The following is a 21904-nucleotide window of genomic DNA, read 5'->3' as shown; positions in this document are numbered from 1 at the left end:
AAAAACACATCGAAAAAGCAATGTGCTTTTTCGAAAAATAGCGTCCACACTGAATGGACACTCTCTCACATTTAAGCTGTGATTGCTATAGACAGAGTAACCACCAGAGCATCTGTGCTTTTTCCTCTTTCAAAAGACCTCCCTCTTCCCTGTCCACACATGCCTTTTTCCAAAAGAGCTCTTTTTGAAAAAGGCTTCTTCCTCAAAGAAAGAGGTTTACCAATGTTGGAAAACCCCTCTGTTCTTTTGATTTTTTTTTTTTTTTTTTTTTAAAGAAAGTGATTGCAGTGTGATCGTAAGTGAAGTTTTCTGGAAAAATAGCATTTTTCCAGAAAAAACCCAAAACTCTGCAGTGTAAACATACCTTCTATAGCATCATCACTAGAGGACCTGGGTGTTTTGGGGCAAAGTGTTAAGAAAAGGTAGGTCCCCTTTTTTTCAAGTCTTAAATAGAGATGTAAAAATGCATGCTGTGAGCAGGGTCCAATCGACTGGGCCCACCATGGCTGTGGTCGGAGGCGAGGGGGGGGAAGGGGAGGGCTGGCTTCTCTGGTTGGATTCTGCACAGCTGAAGGCTGGGTCCAGCTAGCCAGGCCTGCCACAGCCACAGGTGGGAGCTGTGCTAGCTGGGCTTGCCATAGCCACAAGCAGGATCCAGCCTGCCAGGCTGGTAAACCAGTCATCTTGTAAGCAAGCTGATAAGCCTACTTCTTCCTGGGTCACTGGTTAACTTCTTACATCCCTAATCTTAAAGAAAACATGACATTAATAGTGAGACACCAACTACTGTTTTGAGAAACTCTCTGATACTAGGTCCAATATTTAGATGCTTTCAGGGACAAATCTAACAGTATTATTCCTATTTTATTTAGGCACTAATATGCTCAGCACTGTACAAGACAAATAAGTCATCCATTTCCCTGAGGAGTTTGCAGCATAAAAGCCAATCAAAGATTCAACAGGATGTATGGAGAAACCCAGAGGAGATGCTAATTTAATGTGTTTATTTTTAGCTCATTCATGCAGTCTCTCGGTCGCGCTTTTTTAAGAGCCCACATCTACCCTCATGTATCCATCTCTGCATTTAAGGGTGTTGAGATCAGGGCTGAGCTGAGCCCAATGTGTCTATCAGATATACTGCAGCAAGTTTTTATGGAGGTATTAGGTTAAATGTGGTAGAGAAAATATTACAATGGAAACAATTAGGAGCAATTTAGGGAGCCCACCTTGAAAATTTTAATCTGATTAGGATATGTTCCTTATCACCTAAGAAATGGGAGGAGGCTGACAAAGGCACTCTATGTGTGCACGAGGAGAAAGGTTAACACTTTGGTGAAGTGCTGCATAGGCTTATGGTGCAGAACATTTGAATTATTTTAAAAATTGCTTAAAACGGGAAACTGCTCCCAGCTCAGCTAAGTGACTTAACTGGAAAGAGTCTTCTAAGGGGAAGCAACAAACTTAGAGACAGGAAAGAGTAAATAGAACAGATGAGAATTCTACTGACCAAGGGGAAGGTTTCGGGTTGAGGGGAAGAGAAGTTGAAGGGAGAGAAGTATTGCAGTCTAACCCAACTGTAAAATGGGGAAGGGCAAGGGGAAGAGGGAGGAGATAGAAGCTGGTTTGCACCAGTTGAGGGACACCTTGGTGATAATTACTGGAATAAATTACTATGGTCCCCTTTGCACAGGAAAGGTTTGACTGGCTTGGAGAAGGTACGATGCTAGCAACAGCAAAAATAGTCTCATTTTAAGAGGAAATGTGAAAGCAGGTAAAGGTGGCAGAAGAATTACTTGGTGATTACCTATTCTATTAGACGGTCTTATATGTATGCAATAGTTGGATGAGGTGAGGCAGTGGATCCAGATTCAGAGAATTCAGATGATAACAGAGCACAACTGTTTGATTCTGATAATAGTGGGTCAGACCCCAAAATCCTTACTCAGTCCGTTTCATGGTCAGCTGCCCAGTGACTTTAGTCAAACCTCAGCCTGTGTCAGGACTTTGGGGTTGGACCACTGTTCCCTGTAAGCTGTGCATTTGTGCGGCCATGCAGGAGAGATTCCAATTCTGCCCAGCTGGTGAGCAGAGCGTCCACAGCTAGGTTTTTGTTTCTGCTTGTGGTGCACATTTGTACATGCTTCAGTGCACATAAAATGTATTCTGCACATGGATGGGGGAAAAAAATCCACACATGGATGGAAAAGCTTAGAGGGAGCATTGGACTGGGCCCAAAATAAATACAATATGTGAATGAGCTTTCAAGGAAGGTTATCCAAGCAAAGAGTACACTGTGTACAAACCCAAGAACAGCAAGTATGGATGAGTGGAGAATTATCCACAAGAGAAGAGGCAGAGGTTTCATGAGGCCTATTGGCTTTTTTCTGCCTGAGTTAATGATTAATTGAAACTCTTTTTTTTGCTACAGTTAATTTGACATGAATCTGTATTTGGGAACTGCTGGAATAGTTGAAGATAGACAAATTAACAGCACCACTTCAGTTATTATAGTGAAACCTCACAGTGGTAGCTTAACATGAGAAAGGAAATAATGCACTTGCAATTCACTCTAGATTAATCCAGAGCCCGCAATGCTGAACACACTTACCCTGAGAATTTTCTCTGAAGATAAACCTTGAGTGTATTTCACTACTAAATCACACAAGACACTTATTTGGCAAGAATGACCCCTGCTCATATACAATCAATCGTGAACTGCAACAGCCCCTGATGGATTTTGAGTCAGTGCCATAGACAGCTAAGCCCAAGGCCTGTGTTTCAGGATTCCGTAACTGTGCCAAAATATGCCTATAAATTATTAACATCTTCAGCACAGTGTCATCTGTGCCGTTTGAAATAAAAAAGACATTCTGTGGCTCTGTCTGTCATTAAAAAAAAGAGATAACCGATTAATCAGAGCAACAAACCTTTCCTTTTCCCTGCCAGAATAAATCACTTATCCCAGGCACACCCACTCTTCAAACTATCTTCCCAGAACTTTAATGACACTTTTCTGGTTCATACCTGCAATGCTGCACTAGAAACAAACCCCCATTTTTTTTCAAAAATCAGAAACAAACAAAACAAGACACAAGCCATTTGCTACAGGGGCAAAGATCCCATTTGCATGTGCAAATGTAAATCAAGCAGATGACACTGAGAAAAACAGCTCTTCTTTCATTTTGCTTTGCAGTGGCATTGCAGGAATTCTGGTCTCTGAAATTTCAACTTTTCAATCCTTTCATGTACAAACCCTTGGTATTTTCCACCTCTTTTAAGCTTTATTTTGATATCTAAAGTTACAGAATAGCCATGTTTGTTTGCAGATGTTTTGTCGCTAATGAAAATGAGCAGCTGCAAGGACATTCACTAATGTGGAGCAGCTAATTAGCTGTCAACGATGACACTAATTTCTCAGAACTATGAGGTTCTTTTAACATTATATTAAAATAGACCGGCTAGATCCAAGTGTAACAACTTCAAACCAAGCAGCATGTCAATCATTTATTAACATCCAAGAAACTTCAGTTGCATTGTATGGTGGGGGGGGGGGGGTAATGTGAGGAGAGATTTAAATTTACTAGAAGCAAGTAAGAAACATTGAAAACATTTTCTACAGTAAAGCTGAAGACAAAAAGTACTTCTTTTGGGTGTCTGCATTTTATTCTGAAAAGTTAAGCTAAGCCTTTAAAGGCAGCATTTATTAGCTCACCCATGCTAATTAGAAATGCTTTTGAATCACTCTGTGCAGAGTAATACACATTTATATTTTTACTAGTTAAATTCAAGCTAATAAGACTCATAGGCAACTTTATATAGATCATTACAGTTTTGGACCAAAGACTGGACATCTACTATGACAATGCATCAAAACAAGACATGGAACAAGCAATAAATAAACCTTCTCTTCTCAGAGAACTTGCCAAACCTATAGTAAAATAGCCCATGTTGTCGATAAAAGAAGGAGGTTACACTTCACATTCTAATTGTGCAGCTATCCCAACAGGCCTTTTCCTGGCTTCTGGTGTTTATTTCCCTTTCCTCTACTCTTTCATCTACCCACAGAGAAAACTAATTAGTAGAAAACCCTTGCCCTGGTTTGCATGGCAGGGTAGAATTGCATGGGAGGCCCTCCCAGTATTCCAGCCTCCTACCACTACTCATCCACCCAAAATCTTATCCAGGAAAGCAGAAGAGCCAGAGATTCCAAAATCCACCAGGGACATGACTACTGTCAATGAAGGATACATGAAAGGCCTCAAACACTGGGGTGATGGGCACCAGTACAAACCCTGAAGAGCACAAACTAAGCAGCGTCCCCCTGTTGGCTTATGGTTAATTGGCCAGCAGGGACCCGCTCAGCCCCTCAGGCGAGACTTATGGATAGCACCCAGAGAGCGGCCGCTTGGAGAAGTTACCTTGGCAGCTACTGACGAGTTGGGTTTCTCTAGAAGATCCCAGAGTTTTTTCCTCTTGTCGGCGCAGCAGGTGTTATCAAATTCCTCCCCTTCCCTTTCCCGCAGCGTCTCGGCTTCTCTCTTCAGCTCCTCGTTCATCTGCTCTTTCTTCTGGTGGTACCGGGCCTGGCAGCAGGACTCCAGGTAGATCTCGTCGATGCCCCAGTAGTCCAGCTCCTGGCTGAAGGACAAGGCGCACATCTCCTCCATCATGTGCAGCTTGCCCGTGCGGTAGAAGTTCAAGATGGACGTGAAGGCCCCCGGGTGCCGGTCGAAGAAATACTCGTTCTCGTCCAGGTTGTAATCGTCGCAGATCTCCAGCAGGGCCTCGTGCGCGTTGCAGTCCCGCAGCTTGCCCAGCCTGGTGCGGGGCAGCCTGTCCAGGGTCCGCCAGAGGACCTCATGCGCCAGGCCTCCCACGTTGAGCTTGACCCGCCGGGAGCAGGCCTTGCTCCGCACGATCTCCATGGGCTCCGGGGGTAAGGAGGTAGCAGACCGGGAGCCATTCTTGTTCATGCCCGCGGGCATCGCGGCCGCCGGCCGGCTCCCGCAGGGCGCCCGCCACTCACGCCTCGGAGCCGGCTGCCTTCACCTCTTCCCCTTCCCCTCCATGCCGAAAGGCTGCAAGAGAGAAGCCAGAGGCGCGCGGGTCAGAAGCTGGCTACCCGCCGGGCCCGGAATCGGAGCGGCCAGCTCCCGTCCTCGGCCCCGGGCCGCGGCTCCCGCGCGGAGCTGTTCGGCCTAGTGGTGCTGAACCAGCCGCCCGGGGCAGGGAACGGAGACACTAGGGGCGGGCAGCAGCCTCCCGGCCCAGCCCCACGGGCACGTCCCGGGGAGCCGAGACTCGCGGGGCAACACGCGGCTGCCGAGGGGTCGGGGGGGGCGCAGCTTGAGCGGGGGGAGGGGGGATTTGGGAGTGCCGGGGAGTGAGGCTGAGCGAACACAAATCCGGGCAGCCCGGTCGCGCTGGAGCTCGGGTGCTCGGCGCTGGCTGGTGTCTCTAGTCATCCAGGCTCGGATGGGCCCGAGGGGGAGTCCTGGCCACACTGAGCCCTGGGGACACGCACAGTGTCCCGCGCCCAGCACACACCATTGCTGGGCTCTTCCCGCTGCACAGCCCCGCGCGCGTGGAGCCGGTGGTCGTCGCGCCCCCCCCCCCCGTTTTCTTTGGTTAAACGATGGTTAAGGACCCATGAATTTTTTGGGCGGGGAGGGGGAGAAGGGAACCCACAACCTCGTGGGCTGCTCAGCCGGGCTCCGGACCGTTGTCCAGACCCTGCGCGCCTCCCTTCCAGCCCCTGCCTCCTCATCTGCTCCCTGGTTATCAAATTAACCCAAAGACGTCAGGGGGCCGCGAAGGGTTTACGTGCAACACGCAATTACGCAGCCGACACGAAATGCACCCTCTCGGCCCCAAGAAAGTCGGGGGGGGGGGTAGCTCCCCCTCCCCCGGAGCGAGGAGATTGCGCCTCCCACCCAGCATAGACAGGGCTGCAATTAAGGCTGCGGGTCCCCTCCCGCGCCCCCCAGGAGGGACTAGCCTATTGCCACGCACTGAGGGTCAATGGGAGCTCTGGTCTCTCTCGCCGGCCGCTGCGTTTTATAACTCCCCGCTTGTGCCTCGCCCCGAGGAGCAGGTTTGGGGGGGAAGGGCGGGACTGACGGCCAGCCAAGGCTTTTCACAGTTTGGAGGACACTTCCAGGGACTCTGCCGCCACCTCCATCCTACATAAATCAACTCGGGCCGTCGATCCTCCTCAGAAACCCCGCACCAGCGAGTTACGAAAGCGGCTGCCTCGCAGCGGCCCCCGGCACTGTTGCTTGCACAAGGCGGCCTTAAAGCCAGGCAAGCTGGGAAGCCGGTGCCGTTATCCTCCCTGCCCAGCCCTCCCCCCGGCAAAGACTCGAGGGCTCCCAGGCGCCCTCCCGGCCCGTGCCGGGACCGGACCCTCCAAAGCCGAGTCTGCCCCTTGACCGGGACCCCGGCTCGAGAGCTTAACGACCGGCAAACGCGTCTCACCCCGAAGCCCCAGGCGAGCCTACCTCGTCCGCTAAGGATCCCCACAGAGCCGGGCTGTGGGCGGAGAACCCGCTGGGGGGTTACATCCTGCATCAGCCAGCAAGCGCCCGGCCCCCCGCGGCTGGTTGCATCTCTGCCCGGCAGCCGCAGGCAGCGCGGTCGCGGGGATACTCCCGTGCGGCCAAGGACCCCCGTGCCGGCGGGGGGCGAATGGATCCACAGACGCTTGGAAACTGCGGATTATTCCAGGCTCCTTTTGCCAGCAGCTCCCCGCAGGCCTGCGCCAGGAGGGGGCTGTCTCTCTCCGTCCCCGTCTACGTTCCAAGATGGAGCCACATGGGGTCTTTTGCAAGACACCCAGGGACGCGTCGCTGCTCCCTTGCGCGGTGGCTGAACGGAGATCAACAAGTCTGGGCTGCCCCTCTAGCGTGTCCCTGCAATTCTGGTCCAGCGGTGCGCCGTGGGAACCGGGCGCGGGAAGAGAGGAGGGCAGCTCCCCCGTGAGCTGGGATGCAGCATTGCAGGGGAAGTTAACACTTGCCTGGCCCGACTGCGCTAGCCTGGGGATGAGGCACAAGGGAGGAGAAACCCGGGGAACTTGTATTACTGGAGTTCAGGAAGAGCTGTGGATGTGAGGGATTCCTGAGAATTTCTCCTTAAGAGAACCTGCAGCGCAGGTCTTTTACTCAGCACCATCCCAACCCCCCCCCCCCCCCCACACACACCACACCACTACTCTGCTCCCAGACAAAACACCCCACAACACCCTTTGGGTGAGACCAGCAAGGGTATGTCTACACCTCCCCCTTCTTTTGAAATAAACTCTTCTGGAAGAAATAGGGCAAAATAGCTTATTTCAAAATAGTGTGACTACCCTACAGAGAAGCCTCAAAGGTAGTCCCAGGTAGGCGTCCCTAATGTGGATGTGCTGCCTGGATTTAGAGCCCCAGGAGGCACTGGGGAGTAATTACTGTGAATGGCCCATGGGAGGAGCCATTTCAAAACAGCAGCAATGGAGCATGCCCTTTCTCACTCCAGAACCCACCCTACCTCCCTACACCTTCAGGGTGTCCCTTATCCTGCTTTCCTAATGGGAGAGCCAGCTCCATCTCTGCAGCAAATGGTGCTGGCAGTCCAGCTGCACCCAGAATGGGCAGGACTCAATCCCACAACCTTGTGGTTCCCCAATCAAATAGCCTATCCTCTAGGGCAGGGCTACTCAGCTTTGGAAGGCTGGGGAGGACGGGGGTGGAGGGTACAATGATACTCATCACACATCCTGAGGGCTGCAACTTAAGTGTGGTTGTGCAAATATATATGCAAATATATGCAAATAGCCTCTTTCACACTGATGGGCATGAAGACAAAGATTAAGGCAAAACTACACAACATGCAGGCCACATTTAAGCTAGTTCTGCTGATATTAATAAAATGCAATATTTACCCAACTTCCACACACACGACAGCACTTTTAATGAGCAATGATGGTCCAGGAATTAAATGACTAAAATGCATGTAAAGAGAAGACCATTATATTGACTACTTTTTTGTTGTGGCTCCCACCCATGGGCTGCAAACAAACAGGCCGTAGGCCGCATGTTGAGTAGTCCTGCTCTAGGCCTCTCTAGAACCCAGGCCCCCTCCCTACCTTCACAGCAGCCCTTATCCTGTTTTCCTAATGGAGGAGTCAGCTCCATCCTGGGGATAGCTATTTTGGAATAGGTTTTATTCCTCGTGGAGTGAGATTTACAGAAGTTGGAATAAGCCGTCCTTTATTTCAAAATAATTGCTGTGTAGATGCTCGCACTGTTATTTCGGAATAGCGGCCGCTATTCCAAAACAACACTGCTGTGTACATGCACCCTAACTGAAAGCAAAGGTGTATCGATAAAGGTACTATGACCTTTTCCTGTCACCATGCCTGGTGAGCTACTGGAAAGTTGAGCTGTTAGATATGCCCCATGTGGGGTTTTCTCCTTGTCTACCATCTATAGCCCAGGGGATTTCAAACTTTTTCTCTCTCATTACCCAATGGAAGAAAATTGTTGAAGCCCATGACCCAACATAATTTGACTAGAGGGTAGGCTGCAGGGTGGGGCTGAGGATGAGAGCTTTGGGATGTAGGAGGGACTTCTCAAGCAGCCCCCAGTCAGCAGTGCAACAGGAGTGCTAAGGCAGGCTCCCTGCCTCTTCTGGCACTGCAGACCAGGCTGCACCTCACAAGCAGTGAGCAGCAGGTTCCCTGCCAATGGGAGTGTGGAGCTAGTGCTCAGGGGAGGGGCAATGCATGAAGTCCTGTGCATTCTTCCACACTCATCTAGGAGCCAAGCCTGTTGCGTAATCTGGTGCCAGGACTGGCAGGAAGCTGCCTTAGCACTCCCACTGGTCACCTGGTCACCGTGCAGCAATGAGACCATATGCCTGACATTCCACGCCCCAGGACTGGGTTGTACTTTGAGAACCACTGATCTAGCCATTTGCAACAATGTAAATGTGAGTTCAGTAGGAGTTTGGCCTGAGTAAAGACTACATTATTTCCTCCATGTTCCCTAGAATCCAGCCTTTTTTTCCTTAATTGTTGCATGCATAAATTAATGTTTCAGCATGGAAGGCAGGGGGGAGGCAGAAGCACTTTGGTGTGGAACCAGTTAATGCACTCCACTAAATAAAGCAAGAAGGAAAATTTCTTGGCCAGGGAGGCAAAATCTGAAGCATGTAGCACTACCAAGCAGCTCCATAACCTGTTCTTTGTATTCCTCCCGTTCTCTATCCACCTGGCCTGTTACTTGCTTCCCACCTCACTCCCGGGATCTATAATGTCAGTTTAGACTGAACTATTTAGTCTCTAAAACACTTGCATTTGGTGCTACATGAATAATAATTAAGAGATTAATTATTAATTAATTGTATTCTCCACTTGTTAATATGCATCTGTCACCATCCAGGCTCTCAACTTTATACCATCATCTAATTAATACCTATATGTGAACCTATTATCTGTATGACTTGGTCCTTCAAATCTTTACATGTAAACACCACTGAAAATTAAGACACATGGGGCTTGTAGGATCGGGTTCTTTTATTTTTAAAGGAATATTACCGAGTTCTTATGTAGCACTTTTCACTAGTACAGCTCCAAGCGCATTACAAAGGAAGTAAGCATCATTATCTAAATTTTACAGATGTGAAAAACTGAGGAATAGAGAAGTGAAGTAACTTGTCTAATGTCACCCAGGAGCCACTCTAGGAATGAGGCAACCCTCACTTTTAAGACCAGAGCATTTATAGCTTTCTACACCGTTAATAGCATTCCCTTGTTACTATAGCAACCATGGAACTCTAGGTGAACAGTGAGGAGGGAAAAAGGATCCACAACAAAATAGCCTGCAATCAAGTTGGCAACACCGTGTTGACTGTTCACATTCGACTCCTTCCTGCCAGTTACTAATCAGATGAGTAGCCTCACCCTGGAGTCAAAATGAATTCTCCTATATGATCAGGCCCTAAATGAGGAAGGAGAATTGCCAAACTGATTACACCTCAGAAGAGTCTATTCAGTGAGAATGGCTATTTCTGTGGCTTTCGGGCCTCCTAGAAACTGCTCACTGGGTCAGCAGAGAGGTGAGATGATAGGATACATGACGTATCTTGTGGCAAAGTTTTCTCACGCGATAGGACATATTTTCTCTTTGGGTAACCTCTCTCTCAGCTGGTATTTTTTTTTATGCCCAAAACATCTCAAATCTTAATTTGTCCCTTATTCTCTCAAGGGACAGCTGAATGCTTGAACAGCAATTAGTGGCAAATCCAGTGGTTCATTCCCAGGCATTTCTAGTTATTAACCAACAGATACTTCAGAGAACATGTCTAGTATGTGGTACAAATGCATTTCCCTAGGTTTACCATTAACTGAAATTACCTATTACATATCAAGAGTTCACCTGGTAAATGCTAGATAAATCCCTCCTTGCCACTTGTCTGTGGCTTTCAGCACTATAGTGCAATAGTCTGAAGCTACCTGTGGACATATCTTGCTAAGGATCAGCATTTCAAAGTGCCACCAATGACCTCCCATAAAGGTTCCACAGCTTCACCTTTATAAATACCCAACTTTCAGATAATCTCTGTCCATTCCTGTGAGGCAGAGGAAAAGGCTGTTAAATCTGGCATTACTTAGTCGGACTTAACACAAACAAGACAGCTGTGAAGAAACAAAGGACCCCTCAATATAAGGCAACTCCAAGGTTTCTCGTGACAATGAATGATTCTCAGAGTGAAGTCTGCAGCATATCTTTGGGCAAACCATGAAGTACTGGCTGCTCACATGGTGCTAACAGTCACATGGATTAAAAGCCACCACACACCAATCACTTATCTGTGGTGGTTGCATTTGTCCCAGAGTGTCATGCACTTGTAAAAGGAAGGGGAACGGGAAGTCACTCACAGGTCACTGTCCCTTTGTTAAAATTTATTATGTAAATATAGGGAAATCCTTGCCCTCAAGGGCTACGTCAACACTGCACCTCTCTTGCACAAAAGCCTATGCAAATGAAGTGTGGATTAGCATATTGCCATGCTTCATTTGCATAATTAATTAGGGTCTGTTTTTGCGCAAGAGACTTTTGCGCAAAGAGGAGCTGTGTAGACAGCTCCTTTTAATGCAGAACCCCCCCCTTTTGCGCAAGAGCCATTTTTCCTCATTTTTTCCAGGAATAACGACTCTTGCGCAAGAGGGGTTTTTTGCGCAAAAAGGAGCCGTCTACACAACTCCTTTTTGTGCAGAAGTCTCTTGCACAAAAACAGCCCCTAATTAATTATGCAAATGAAGCATGGCAATATGCTAATCCACACTTCATTTGCATAGGCTTTTGCGCAAGAGAGGTGCAGTGTAGATGTAGCCTTAGTCATTCCTTTTGTTTCAAGACCTTTTCAGTCAAGCCAAGGAAACGTCAAGGCAGGAGAGGGATTTCTAAACTTCTTGTTTGGAAGCCCAGGGAGTCTGCTCTTAAATGGAGAAAGGATTAAACAAACAAACAAAAAAAGGTTTCTCCCCAGAAGTCCATAAGAGGTATTTCAAAATGAAAGCACTGAGATACACAAACTTTGAGAGTTAAACCATAACTTGTGATAGTGACAGGCCAAGTACTCCAAGGGTGCGCCTTGATAGCACTCTTCTGTCAGAATAAGCTACACAATTTGCACTACACAAATTCTGTAACTTATTCTGAGTTTAAGTCGAAAAAGCTTATTTTGAAATTTGGCGCTGTCTACACAGTGCCATATTTCAAAATAAGGCACTATTCTGACAAATTCCTTAATCCTCATGGAACGCCGGTTACAGGGACGCTGGAATAGCATGCCCACTATTTTGAGAAATAATGGGCGCTTTTAAAGACATGGCATTGCTATTTTGGAATACTTCTGGTATCCTGAAAGAGCAATGCAATCTAGATGTACCCCAAGATACTAAAATTCTGGGGCAAAGTGCTGGTGGCAGAGGGCCTTCCCCCTTGGAATTCTTTCCCTGCTAGGACAATTAAAAACAAGCCTGTAAAACACTGGACCTTCCTCAGGGGGAGGGAGGGGAACCACAATGCCAACTACCAGTAGATCATCACTTGCACCTCACCCAACTGACCCATCCTTTCAGTTGCCTTTGATGAAAGACTAAGGGGTTTCAGCTGCAGCCCTGTACAGTCACCCAGCCTGGAGAACTCATCCCAAAAGCCCTGGGGGCCCCTCAGGGAAGAAGTGAAGAACATGGAAGAGCTGAGTAACTTGCATTTTCATTGGAGGCAAAGAGCAGGGGGAAGAGGCTCTCAGCTCTGGGAAAGGGCTAGAGATGTGAGAAGGATGGAGTCATGGGGCAATTTTATTCGCCCCTGGGAGACGATGTTGTCAGCAGAGTAGTGAGGCTCGTGGGATGTGAGAAGAGTGCAAAGTGAGCACAAGCTGCACTGGGGCATGGAATCCTGATCTGTGTTCCCTGTTAGCTGGGCACTTGTGCACCCGCTCAGGGGAGATTCCAATGCCTCCCAACATGTTAGCAGTGTGCCCACAGCTAGGTTGTTTTTTTTACTAGTGGTGCACACTGGCACATAAAATTATTCTGCACTTGGGTGGAAAAGATAAGAGGGCACACTGATCATAAGTAATGCAGCTGTGTGAGATAGTACTTGTCAGATAAAGACCAATGTACCATTCAGGGTGCAGAGCAACAGAAAATCCCTGAAAAGATTCAGAATCCAGTAAGTCTGGATAAAGATTTGAAGTTTTAGGTTTACCTGAATTTTTCAGTTTCCCCACTCCTAAGCTACCAGCATCATCACCAGCTGAAAGGTCCCTTTCAGGCTTTAGTTTTATTCTGTAACTCTCAGGTAACATATTCAAAGTATGCTTTCAAAGAGTCCAGCACAGGAGAGGGTAGATAGCAGGTGACATGGGAAGACACTAAGAAACCAGCCAGGCTTGTGCTACTGTTCACTCTATAAAGCTCTTGATCAGATTTATTATTGGTCAGACTCAGTGAGGCTAGGCCACAAACAAATTCCATTCTGATTTGGCTCTTAAAGGAGCTGTATTTCAAGCCAGAAGAAAGCAAATTAAAAGCCAGCCCACTTGAATCCGGCCTTATGCATTTCTGTGAAGGAGTCCTCCCTTGCATACATTAAATGATATTTCAGCACTTACCGACAGTGGGCACACAGACATTACTGAATCACTCTTAGGGAGCAAGGCTGCAAGACCTTATGTCCTCCAGGTTGTTAATGAAGAGGGATCCGAAGAACTAATAGCTCTTAAGTGTTGCAGAAACACTGGCGTGTTCCCTAAGGTGGTTGTACATGGAACTCTACATTGCCCACAGCCACATTTGTCTGGATAACATCCTGAACGCACTGAATTTAAGACAGCACAGAAATGCATGAAGGAAATAAAAAGACCCATCAATGTTTCATCTGTGTGAGTTTAAAACACCCATAATGGATCAAGTACGTTCCTGGTGTAGCAGCAATGGTTTCAATGAAATTACTCAGGAGATTAATTTAGCCCTATTTGTAAACAGGATAGTCCTGATCCTTCTCCTTAGCTATCCTCAAAGCTGGAATTGTGCCAGCAACTGCCTGGTTCCCTTATGGCAGGCTGCTTAAAGACTCTACATCCCCTGTAAGCAGTGGAGCAGCTTTCCAAGGCAGGATTCCCTGGTGACCCACAGAGAGAAGTAGTGGGGTGGAATAGGGCAAGTGATGGGCATATGACTAGTGGGGCTACATTCGGCACTGGCTAAAACCAGAAGGTATCTATCTATCCCACTGTAGGACACTACATAGGAGAGGAAAATTTTATTCTCCCTATCTCTACTGGGGACAAACTTCCATCCTAAGAGAACTGCCATCTAACATTTCTCTTGTCACTCTGAATTCTCCAAAGGAATGTTATTGTCACATTATACAGTGATTGCAAATGCCTGGGCCAGAGGATTTTTAGGCCTATAGAGTAGAATTCTACTATTAGTCACACTGGTGTAAATCAGGAGTAAAGCCCTCAGCATCAAAGAAGTTACTTCACATTTGCATCAGTGTAAATGAGTGCACTAACAGCCATACAGCATTCTCTATACTGGAGCAAAGCAGTCCTTCAAGGCCAGTAGCTTTCCTTCCAGAGGCCTGTGTATACTGACCTACCATAATATACCCTTTGGGGTGTCTGTATCTCTTGGAGCTAGAGCACGTTGTGACCATTCTGTGTGCTGTTCTGATTCTGCAGCTGTATAGGCAGGCTGGGAATCGCTCTCTTCCCTGCGGGTATATCTACCTAATCCATGCAGTTGTTACCCAGCCCTGGATCTGCAGTGCCTCTCTTCCCTCGCTGACACAAAGCCAGTACCTGGTGTTTCAAAGGAAGACAAAATCCATCACGCCTACTCCCAGCAAAGCATCCTGCCAAATTTGTGTCCTTGAGTAAAACGGTATTTCCTGTCCAACTTGCGTCCTGAAATATGAGACTGATTCCCTCTTATCTTAGCAAGCAAGTATCCAACCTTACCTTGAATGGCATTGAGCAGCCACAATGCCCAGTTGCATCAGGTTGCTCCTCATCAGCCGTCCCAGCCAGCCCCAGAAAAGCTTTCTTTGGGACAGTCCTCTTCCAAACCCAGTCAATTCATGTTGGTCTGTGGAAGTGAATGCCAGCCCAAACGCCGGAAAGCCCCATAGACTTCCTTTCAATCCCACTGTAACCCTTCCTGCTCCGTAACTCTTCAGGAGGACCCTGCCAGCGCAAGGCATTCCATGCAGGCTCTTGTGCATGGCTGGGATCCAAATTTGCACGTGGCCTGGGCAGGTGATAAGGGGAGGAACAGATTCCTTTGTTCCAAGGATCCACTAGGGGAACTGATATTCTGAGAGTGCATCCAAGCCCAGGGCTTTTTCTGCAGGGCAGCAGCTAATCAGCAGGGCAGAGCCAGGCTTCTGGTTGTTACCTTAGTCACAGGGAAGAAAGCTAAGATAGGCTGAGTAGAAAAAATAAGAACTTTCACACCCTTATTAGTTGTGGCCCTTGCTGGCTCCAGCAACAGGCAAAGCAAACTCATCCTCTGTCATGCTCACCTGGTCCCATTTAGTCACAGGAAAGGTTATATTAAGTATGTGGCATGACTCTAATAATGAAGACTTGCCACCTTTTGGGATCACTGTTCACATGAGTAGGGCCCTCGTCACCAGTAACCACCCACTAATCTGAAGCTACCCGGTGATGTAAAAGCACATAGCTCCTGAAACAGTCCCAGCTGCTCAGGAGAGGACAGCTACACAGGCCTACTTACAGGCATTAACTGTGGCATCTGGGAAGGGTGGGATATGCTTAAAGCTATAGGCCCTTCCTAAAGCATCCCAGGTGATAGGGAAGGGTGCAGAAGTAGAAGCCCTAAAAAAGAAATCTCTTGGGTCGATGTTTGTGTAGTCTTCCCCTAGCTCCAGCCTTATATATAATATGGGCTCTTCAGTTATATTATTGTGGTCAATTTGGGTATAGGGTTTGCTAATCTCAAGTATTAATAAAGTGCATTTAACAATGAGTCAGACTCAGAAAAAGAAGGTCCAGGGGATAGAGCACTAGAATGGAACCCAGGAGACCTGGATTCTATTCCCTTCTCTGTCACTGGCCTCCTGGGTGACTTTGAGTAATTCACTGCCCTCCCATGCCTCAGTTTCCTCATCTGTAAAATTGGGATCATGCTATTGATCTCCTTTGTAAAGTGCTCTGAGATTTATGGATAAAAAATACCAACTGAGAGACAGGGATTTATTATGATGATAATAATTATATTGCCAAATCATAATCATTAATTCTTCATGATGAGATTTTTCAGAGGGACCAGAGTTAGGCTGCAGCTGAGCATTTCTGAAAAATCTCAGCTTTCATGTGAAAAATCACAGCAGTTATGCTCCTAAGTGACTGAGGGGCATTTGCAAATGCTACCTTCTGTTTGCATTTAATGTGAAAAGGACATGGCCCGCTATCTAAAGAGACATTTCTTTCCATGCAAAGTGGAATCATTCTTTTTTCAAATACATACATAATTATTATATTTCAAAGGTATCATGTGTAAATTAAAAATACTGAGCCCATTAACATGTGATATGTCAGTCTCAGACAGACTGAATGCACCCATCATTGTAGGATCTAGTCTTATTTTTTTGGCATGCAGGGGCTAACATTCTTGTAGGATTTTCTGTCAGTAACTTTTAGAAATTCACTGGAAGGATCCAGTTTCTTTCCTGCTTGGCTTGAGTAACTGACACTTATCTTTGAGACGACACAACCTTTTTCTCCTCCCCTTAGAAATAAATAAATAAGAAATGGAACTGAGGATTCCTACAAGGTTACCTTCAGAATGACTGGAATATGACCAAGCTTAGATTAATAGGAGCTGTTTGTAAAAATACCCAAAACATCCAGCTCATAATGGAAACACACTTCTAAAGTAATGGGCAGCTGCTGATTTTAGGCAGATCTAGCAACCTTTAGTGAAGAGCAATAGGATATAAATAGAGGTGTAGTCAGAACAAAATAAATATTATTGACTCTACTACATTCATAGTAAGCACTGAGTATTATGTGTAATGGTATCTAAGTCAGAGGCTGTGAGCTTTCTCTCTCTGGGTGGGAGAAAGACCTACCAGCATTTGGAAAGCCAGCCTCTGTTCCAGCCCAGTAACAGGTGGAGGGGAAACTACTTCTGGTTACTGATTAAAGGTACTGCGGAATAAGAGCAAATCAATGCAACCTGGCAGTTTCTCCAGTTTCAGGTGATCAAAGCTCATGTCTCATTTGAAAGTTCTAGGACAGGCTCTTTTTTGGAAAAGCTAAGCAGCAAAGGCCTCCAAAGGTATAGCTAGTAATCAGGTTGGTAAAGAGATGACTTACCTGGCTGTATTCCATATTATTTTGCAACTCATCTGTTGATTTTAGAGGATCTTAAATGCCGTTGCTGTCCTGTAAAGCATAGCTACTTAGAGCTTCTTTGTATCAGGAAATCAAGCTTACATTCATTCACCTGTTTGCTGTTTTCCCTCCGTCCCCCCCAGCACAGAATTTTACCCTTGAGATAAAGAAGAATCTCCATTAATGGTTAATAGTGTAGGATCTATGACACACACAAGCAGGTTCTGTTTCCAGCCAGCAGAAGGCAGGCAGACATAGGCCCACCAGTGAGTTCATTACAATATATAGAATATAGTATAGAATATAGCATAATACAGAGAACTCTTAGCTTCTATGAACATCAAGAGTGTTAAGGGCACTTGTGTTTTCTGTGAGAAAAGTCAGAAGAAGTTTTCCTGGATGTACAAAGGGAGCAGATCTCCTGGGTACAAGACGGTCCTTTCTCTCAAACATTACCATACCACTTGCCAGTGTGTTCTGCCATTTGCTTTGCAAAACAGAAAATAGAATAAGTTCCCTCAAATCAATTGGTGTAACAATCCCTAAAAGGCTCAGAGGGATACCCATGTTAGTCGGTATCAGCAAAAACAATGAGGAATACTGTTAGAGACTAAAGACTTAGGCTAGGTCTACACTACAGAGTTTTTGCGCAAAAACGGCTGTTTTTCCGCAAAAACTCATGAGGCGCCCACACCTCAAGCGCATTTTTGCACAAGTAAAATGAAAGAACAGAGGGGTTTTTCCAGTATAGGTATTCCTGCTTCTACGAGGAGTAACTCCTTTTTACACAAGAGCTGTGGATGGGGAACAGGGTTTTTTGGTGCAAAAAGAGGCAATCGAAAAAAGCACAGGTGCCCTGGTGGCTATTCTGTAAATAGCAATCAGTTTACTTTTGAGAGAGCGTCCATGCAGTCTGGGTGCTCCCCTGTGCTGAAGTGCATCATGTTTTAAATGTGCATTTTCAGGGTGGACACACTCTTTTGCAAGACATTTTTGGAGAAGAGCTCTTCCACAAAAAGCTTCTTGCACAAGAAGTCTGTAGTGTAGACATAGCTTTAAAGACTAACAGATTTATGTGGGCAAAGCTTTTGTGGGTAAAAACCACTTTGTCAAATCCCTAAAAAAATAAAAATAAAAAATAAAATGCAGCTACAAACTAGCCTCTTTTCAGTTTCCATCCAGAAGCTGAAATGGACTGAGACGATCAGTTGTTTCATGGAAGCTGCCAGTCCACCCCCAGATGGTAATGACTTTCAGTCAGACTAAGCAGGGCTGGATTGGAATTTGTGATTTGGGAGTCAAGTCACCCTCCCGCCCATACACAGAGAATTAACAAAGCCTTGCAGCCATGCAACACAAGGACACCTTACAGCACCCTTTAACCTTTTTTGTAACTGTTATCCTTGTTCTGTCCCACTATACACTGGTTTCCCTTCCACATACTCTTCATTCTTTCTCCAGTCAAGGGCTTGATGGGATTTCTATTGGAACCAGTTACCACTATCCTGTAATCAGCCAGAGATATCATTGTTGAGTGGTGTACAGAAATTCCATTACCTCAGGACAGAGCACGCTGCTTTCTGGATTTGCATTGTTTTCCATTTCTAATGTGTGTATTTTATTAATTTTGATTAATTGGAGTAAGAAGATCATTATAAAACATTTTGATTAATTGGAGTAAGAAGATCATTATAAAACAACCCATCTAACACTGTTGGTTTCCCCCAAGGATCCTTCATGTTAAAGACTAAACTACCTTTGAAGGTTGTTTGGGAGTAAGCCACTTCACATAGGACACTGCCATTGACCATGAATTCTAATGCTCTCTTTTAAATGTACCTATTTTTGTGGCATGCACAAGTTAGCTGAGGTTGATGTTCCCATTCGTGGCTTGTCTAGCAATATAGGCAGCACACAATACAAGATGTCAGTAGACAATTAAAAAAATTAGCCCAACTAATGAATATCAAGTTAAGATTCTGATTCCGAGCCCCTTCCTCAAGCTATCGAGTGCCTAGTCACTCAAGTCATTCCATTAGTTACTATCAGGAAGAGCGGCTATCAATGTGAGTAATAGGTGTGCAAACTGGTTCATGATAAAGTGAAATGGGGCAAAAGTAAAAACACCAAGGAAAGCAACATTACTGGCCAGATTTTGAAAGCCTCACGTGTGCTGGGTATCACTTCACTTCACTGATGTTCACAGGCCTGCATGGGGAGTAAGGTGCTATCCGTCAGGAGTGAGGGCATCTTTGGCCTGGTTTTGTTAGCTCTGGCCAAAACACCACAAATCAAGTCAGTGGTGACTAGCTATAGATGTTAGTAACAAAAAGTGAGGACTGAAAAAGGTCACCTTTTATTGACTGGGACTAACAAAACACATGACTGTCACCACACAGCTAAAGAGGTGAGGCACTGTGGGTAGCTTGAAAGCACACTTCTTTCATCAAGAAAAGTTGGTCCAGTAAAGATATTTCCTTTCCCACCTTGGATCTCTATTCCCAGCGATCTATATAGCTGCATCTCCACTGCAAACAGTAATCACACAGATTACTCGTGTCATGCTGTAACTTTCCTCCCATGCTTCATCTTAAGGGTGCAAACTCTTCTGGGTAGAGATGCGCTCTTATTTCTACAGTGCCTACCACCAGGGAGTGCTACTTCTGTCTGAGGCACAGCAGCAAGTGAAATAAAAATAGCGATGCAAGTTTTTTAGAGAGAGCCATCAGGAAAAATGGTTATGGATTCTTTTTTTTAAAAAGCTGGCATCTATCTGCTTTTATCTTTCATTGTGCATTAAATATTGACCACTGAGCCAATTGATACAAAAGAGTCGTCTAATTTAAGAGCCCATAAATTGAAATATTACGGTGGATTGTCTCTAACAAATCCAGAAGCTCTTGATACTACATTTTGTATGCCTAATGAGGAGACCATCTGAACTATCTATAACTGCCCTCTATATGAAGTACTGTAGACTTTTGCTTGTAGTTTAGTGACTATGTCTCTAATGGAATCGGCTCTAAAGCAGGCTGTTTCAATACATACAGTACTTTGGCCACAAACCACATGAGCCCTCTGACTCTGGATATCTGCGTGACTTATGGTAAATTAGAAGTCAGTCTTTCATACTTTCTCCTAATAAAGGATTGGTGCAACTGAAGCTCTTAACATCATCTTTCATGGGGCTCAGGAAGAAACTTAGCATTGTTATTCTTTCCGTGGTATGAGCGGCTGCCAGCCCATATTAGTTCTATATTACTTCACCTTCCATATCAGCGTTGCTGTACTGATTAGTATATTTGTAGGAGAGACGGACCCAGGCTCCATCCCTTCTCTGTGTAGAGGGGAAGGGGATAGTGGCTTTATTAAGTGAGTTCTTCTCTACTTACCTTCCCACCATACAAACATACCCATCCATGCTGGGGAAGCCTCCCAAAAAGAGTAAAATACCTGCTTACATTCCTCTACATCCCTGCACAGCCATGAAGTACAGGTGGCAATTTTGCCAGTAAGTATTAGCAATGAGTAAATCTCACATTTGATTCTAAATTGATACACACCAGCTTGCCCATTCTGCAAGTGACGGCCATTTTGATTGTTTCTGGATTTAGATACTGTACAAACATGGCTCCTGAGTGCCAGACTCAATGACTGATGTTCACTGTGGATAACATCAGCGAAAAGGCATTCTGTATGGCCCCGCCCCACACATAAAATAACCTCCTTTAAGATGTAGGGCAAAGTCTGCTCAATGTAATTTGTTTGCAGAAAGATTTAGACACGCTCTAACAACTTTTTTAAAATGTGGGCTGCCCCAGAAGTATCCTTTCAATTTACTACATGAAGCTTCAGCATACAACTATTCTTTATTTATAATCTACCTGATAAACTGACTTCTATGCTGTTTTGCCAGAAATGTGCATCGTACAATGCTAATGTATTTCAGAATATCACCTACAGATGCAGTTTTTTCTTAGTGACTGTTGCTTGCTATATGTCAAGGGGGGGACTATCCCATGGAAGCCCCTTGAACCTAATCTCCTTTGATTGAGTGTCTTAAGCATTTCCAAGTCAATTTACAGGATGGCTCAAGAGCCTCAGTCCATACCTATGACCCTCTGGTCAGGGTCTTCAGCTCCGATGGCCCTCGTCCATATACAAGACCCTCTATTCTGGGTATTATGACCCACTGGCACAAGTCCATATGCAAGCCCCTTCTACTCAGAGTAATACAGCCCAACAGCCCAAATCTATATGAAAGTGGAAAAATACCCCTACAGGAGGTTTCTAGGGAGAGGGGTAGGGGGGACCCAGGCCCTCCCATTCCACTGGGTCCCAGCCCAGGGCCCTGTTGTCAGTGGCACAGTCCACTGCTCGCTTAGCAGGGAATCCAGCCATAACACGCTGAGCACTCAGGGAACAATTCCCTGCTCTGAGCTACTTCCTACTGTTACCTGGTAGATGTCTTCTCTATAGGCTCACTCTCAGTCTGCAGCTTCTCTGGTAGCAGCTGTCAGCCCGGCTGCCCCTCCATGGTCCAGCTGTGCCTCCTTCCCCTTCAGCAGTCATCCCTGACTAAGCTGCTCCAGAAACCTTTATAGTCAGTCTCCAGTTGGAGCATGCCCAGCAGGGCTGTGGGGGTGGAGTCCTTTAGCCAGCTGGGCCAAGGAAACTCCATTAGCTTCAGTGCATGGTCGATACACCCTGTCACACTCATAATAGTATGAAAAAGTATCAGTTATCTTTTCTTCCAAATACACTAGGGGCTGCCCCATCTGCTCACTATGCTCACTAACCTCCGCTCTCAGGCAGGGAGGGCCCAGGCAGCCCAAGTTCCCCACTCCTGCACTCTCATCTCTTCCCCCCTACCCAGCCACCAGGGTGGGTCCAAGGCCTCCCCAGCCCTGGCCCTGGCTCTTCTCCCTGTCCCCTCTGAGGCTGAGGCCATGTAGCCAGACAGGAACCCCTCTGTAACATCCAT

The 21904-nt window shown here is 46.2% G+C and overlaps 1 protein-coding gene across 2 annotated transcripts in view; it reads right to left on the bottom strand.

Annotated features, from left to right (window-relative positions):
• Positions 1 to 21473, bottom strand: part of KCNB1 (potassium voltage-gated channel subfamily B member 1) — a 242924-nt gene extending 221451 nt beyond the window's left edge. The window contains exons 1-2 of one of the 2 annotated variants that reach the window (XM_075901227.2): positions 21378 to 21473; positions 4419 to 5078 (exon numbers count right to left, since the gene is read on the bottom strand). In XM_075901227.2, the coding sequence (XP_075757342.1) occupies positions 4419 to 4985 (567 nt within the window). In that variant the 5' untranslated portion in view covers positions 4986 to 5078; positions 21378 to 21473. Of the gene's footprint in view, positions 1 to 4418; positions 5079 to 6500; positions 7055 to 21377 lie in introns of those variants that run through there. The other variant, XM_075901226.2, reaches the window with a different exon arrangement.
• Positions 21474 to 21904: the final 431 nt, after the last annotated feature.

This window comes from Pelodiscus sinensis, chromosome 17 (genome assembly GCF_052426305.1).
Source record: "Pelodiscus sinensis isolate ZL-2025 chromosome 17, ASM5242630v1, whole genome shotgun sequence".
Classification (NCBI taxonomy): domain Eukaryota; kingdom Metazoa; phylum Chordata; order Testudines; family Trionychidae; genus Pelodiscus; species Pelodiscus sinensis.
The sequence above is the reverse complement of the archived record's forward strand: the minus strand, read 5'-3'. Positions and strand labels throughout refer to the sequence as shown.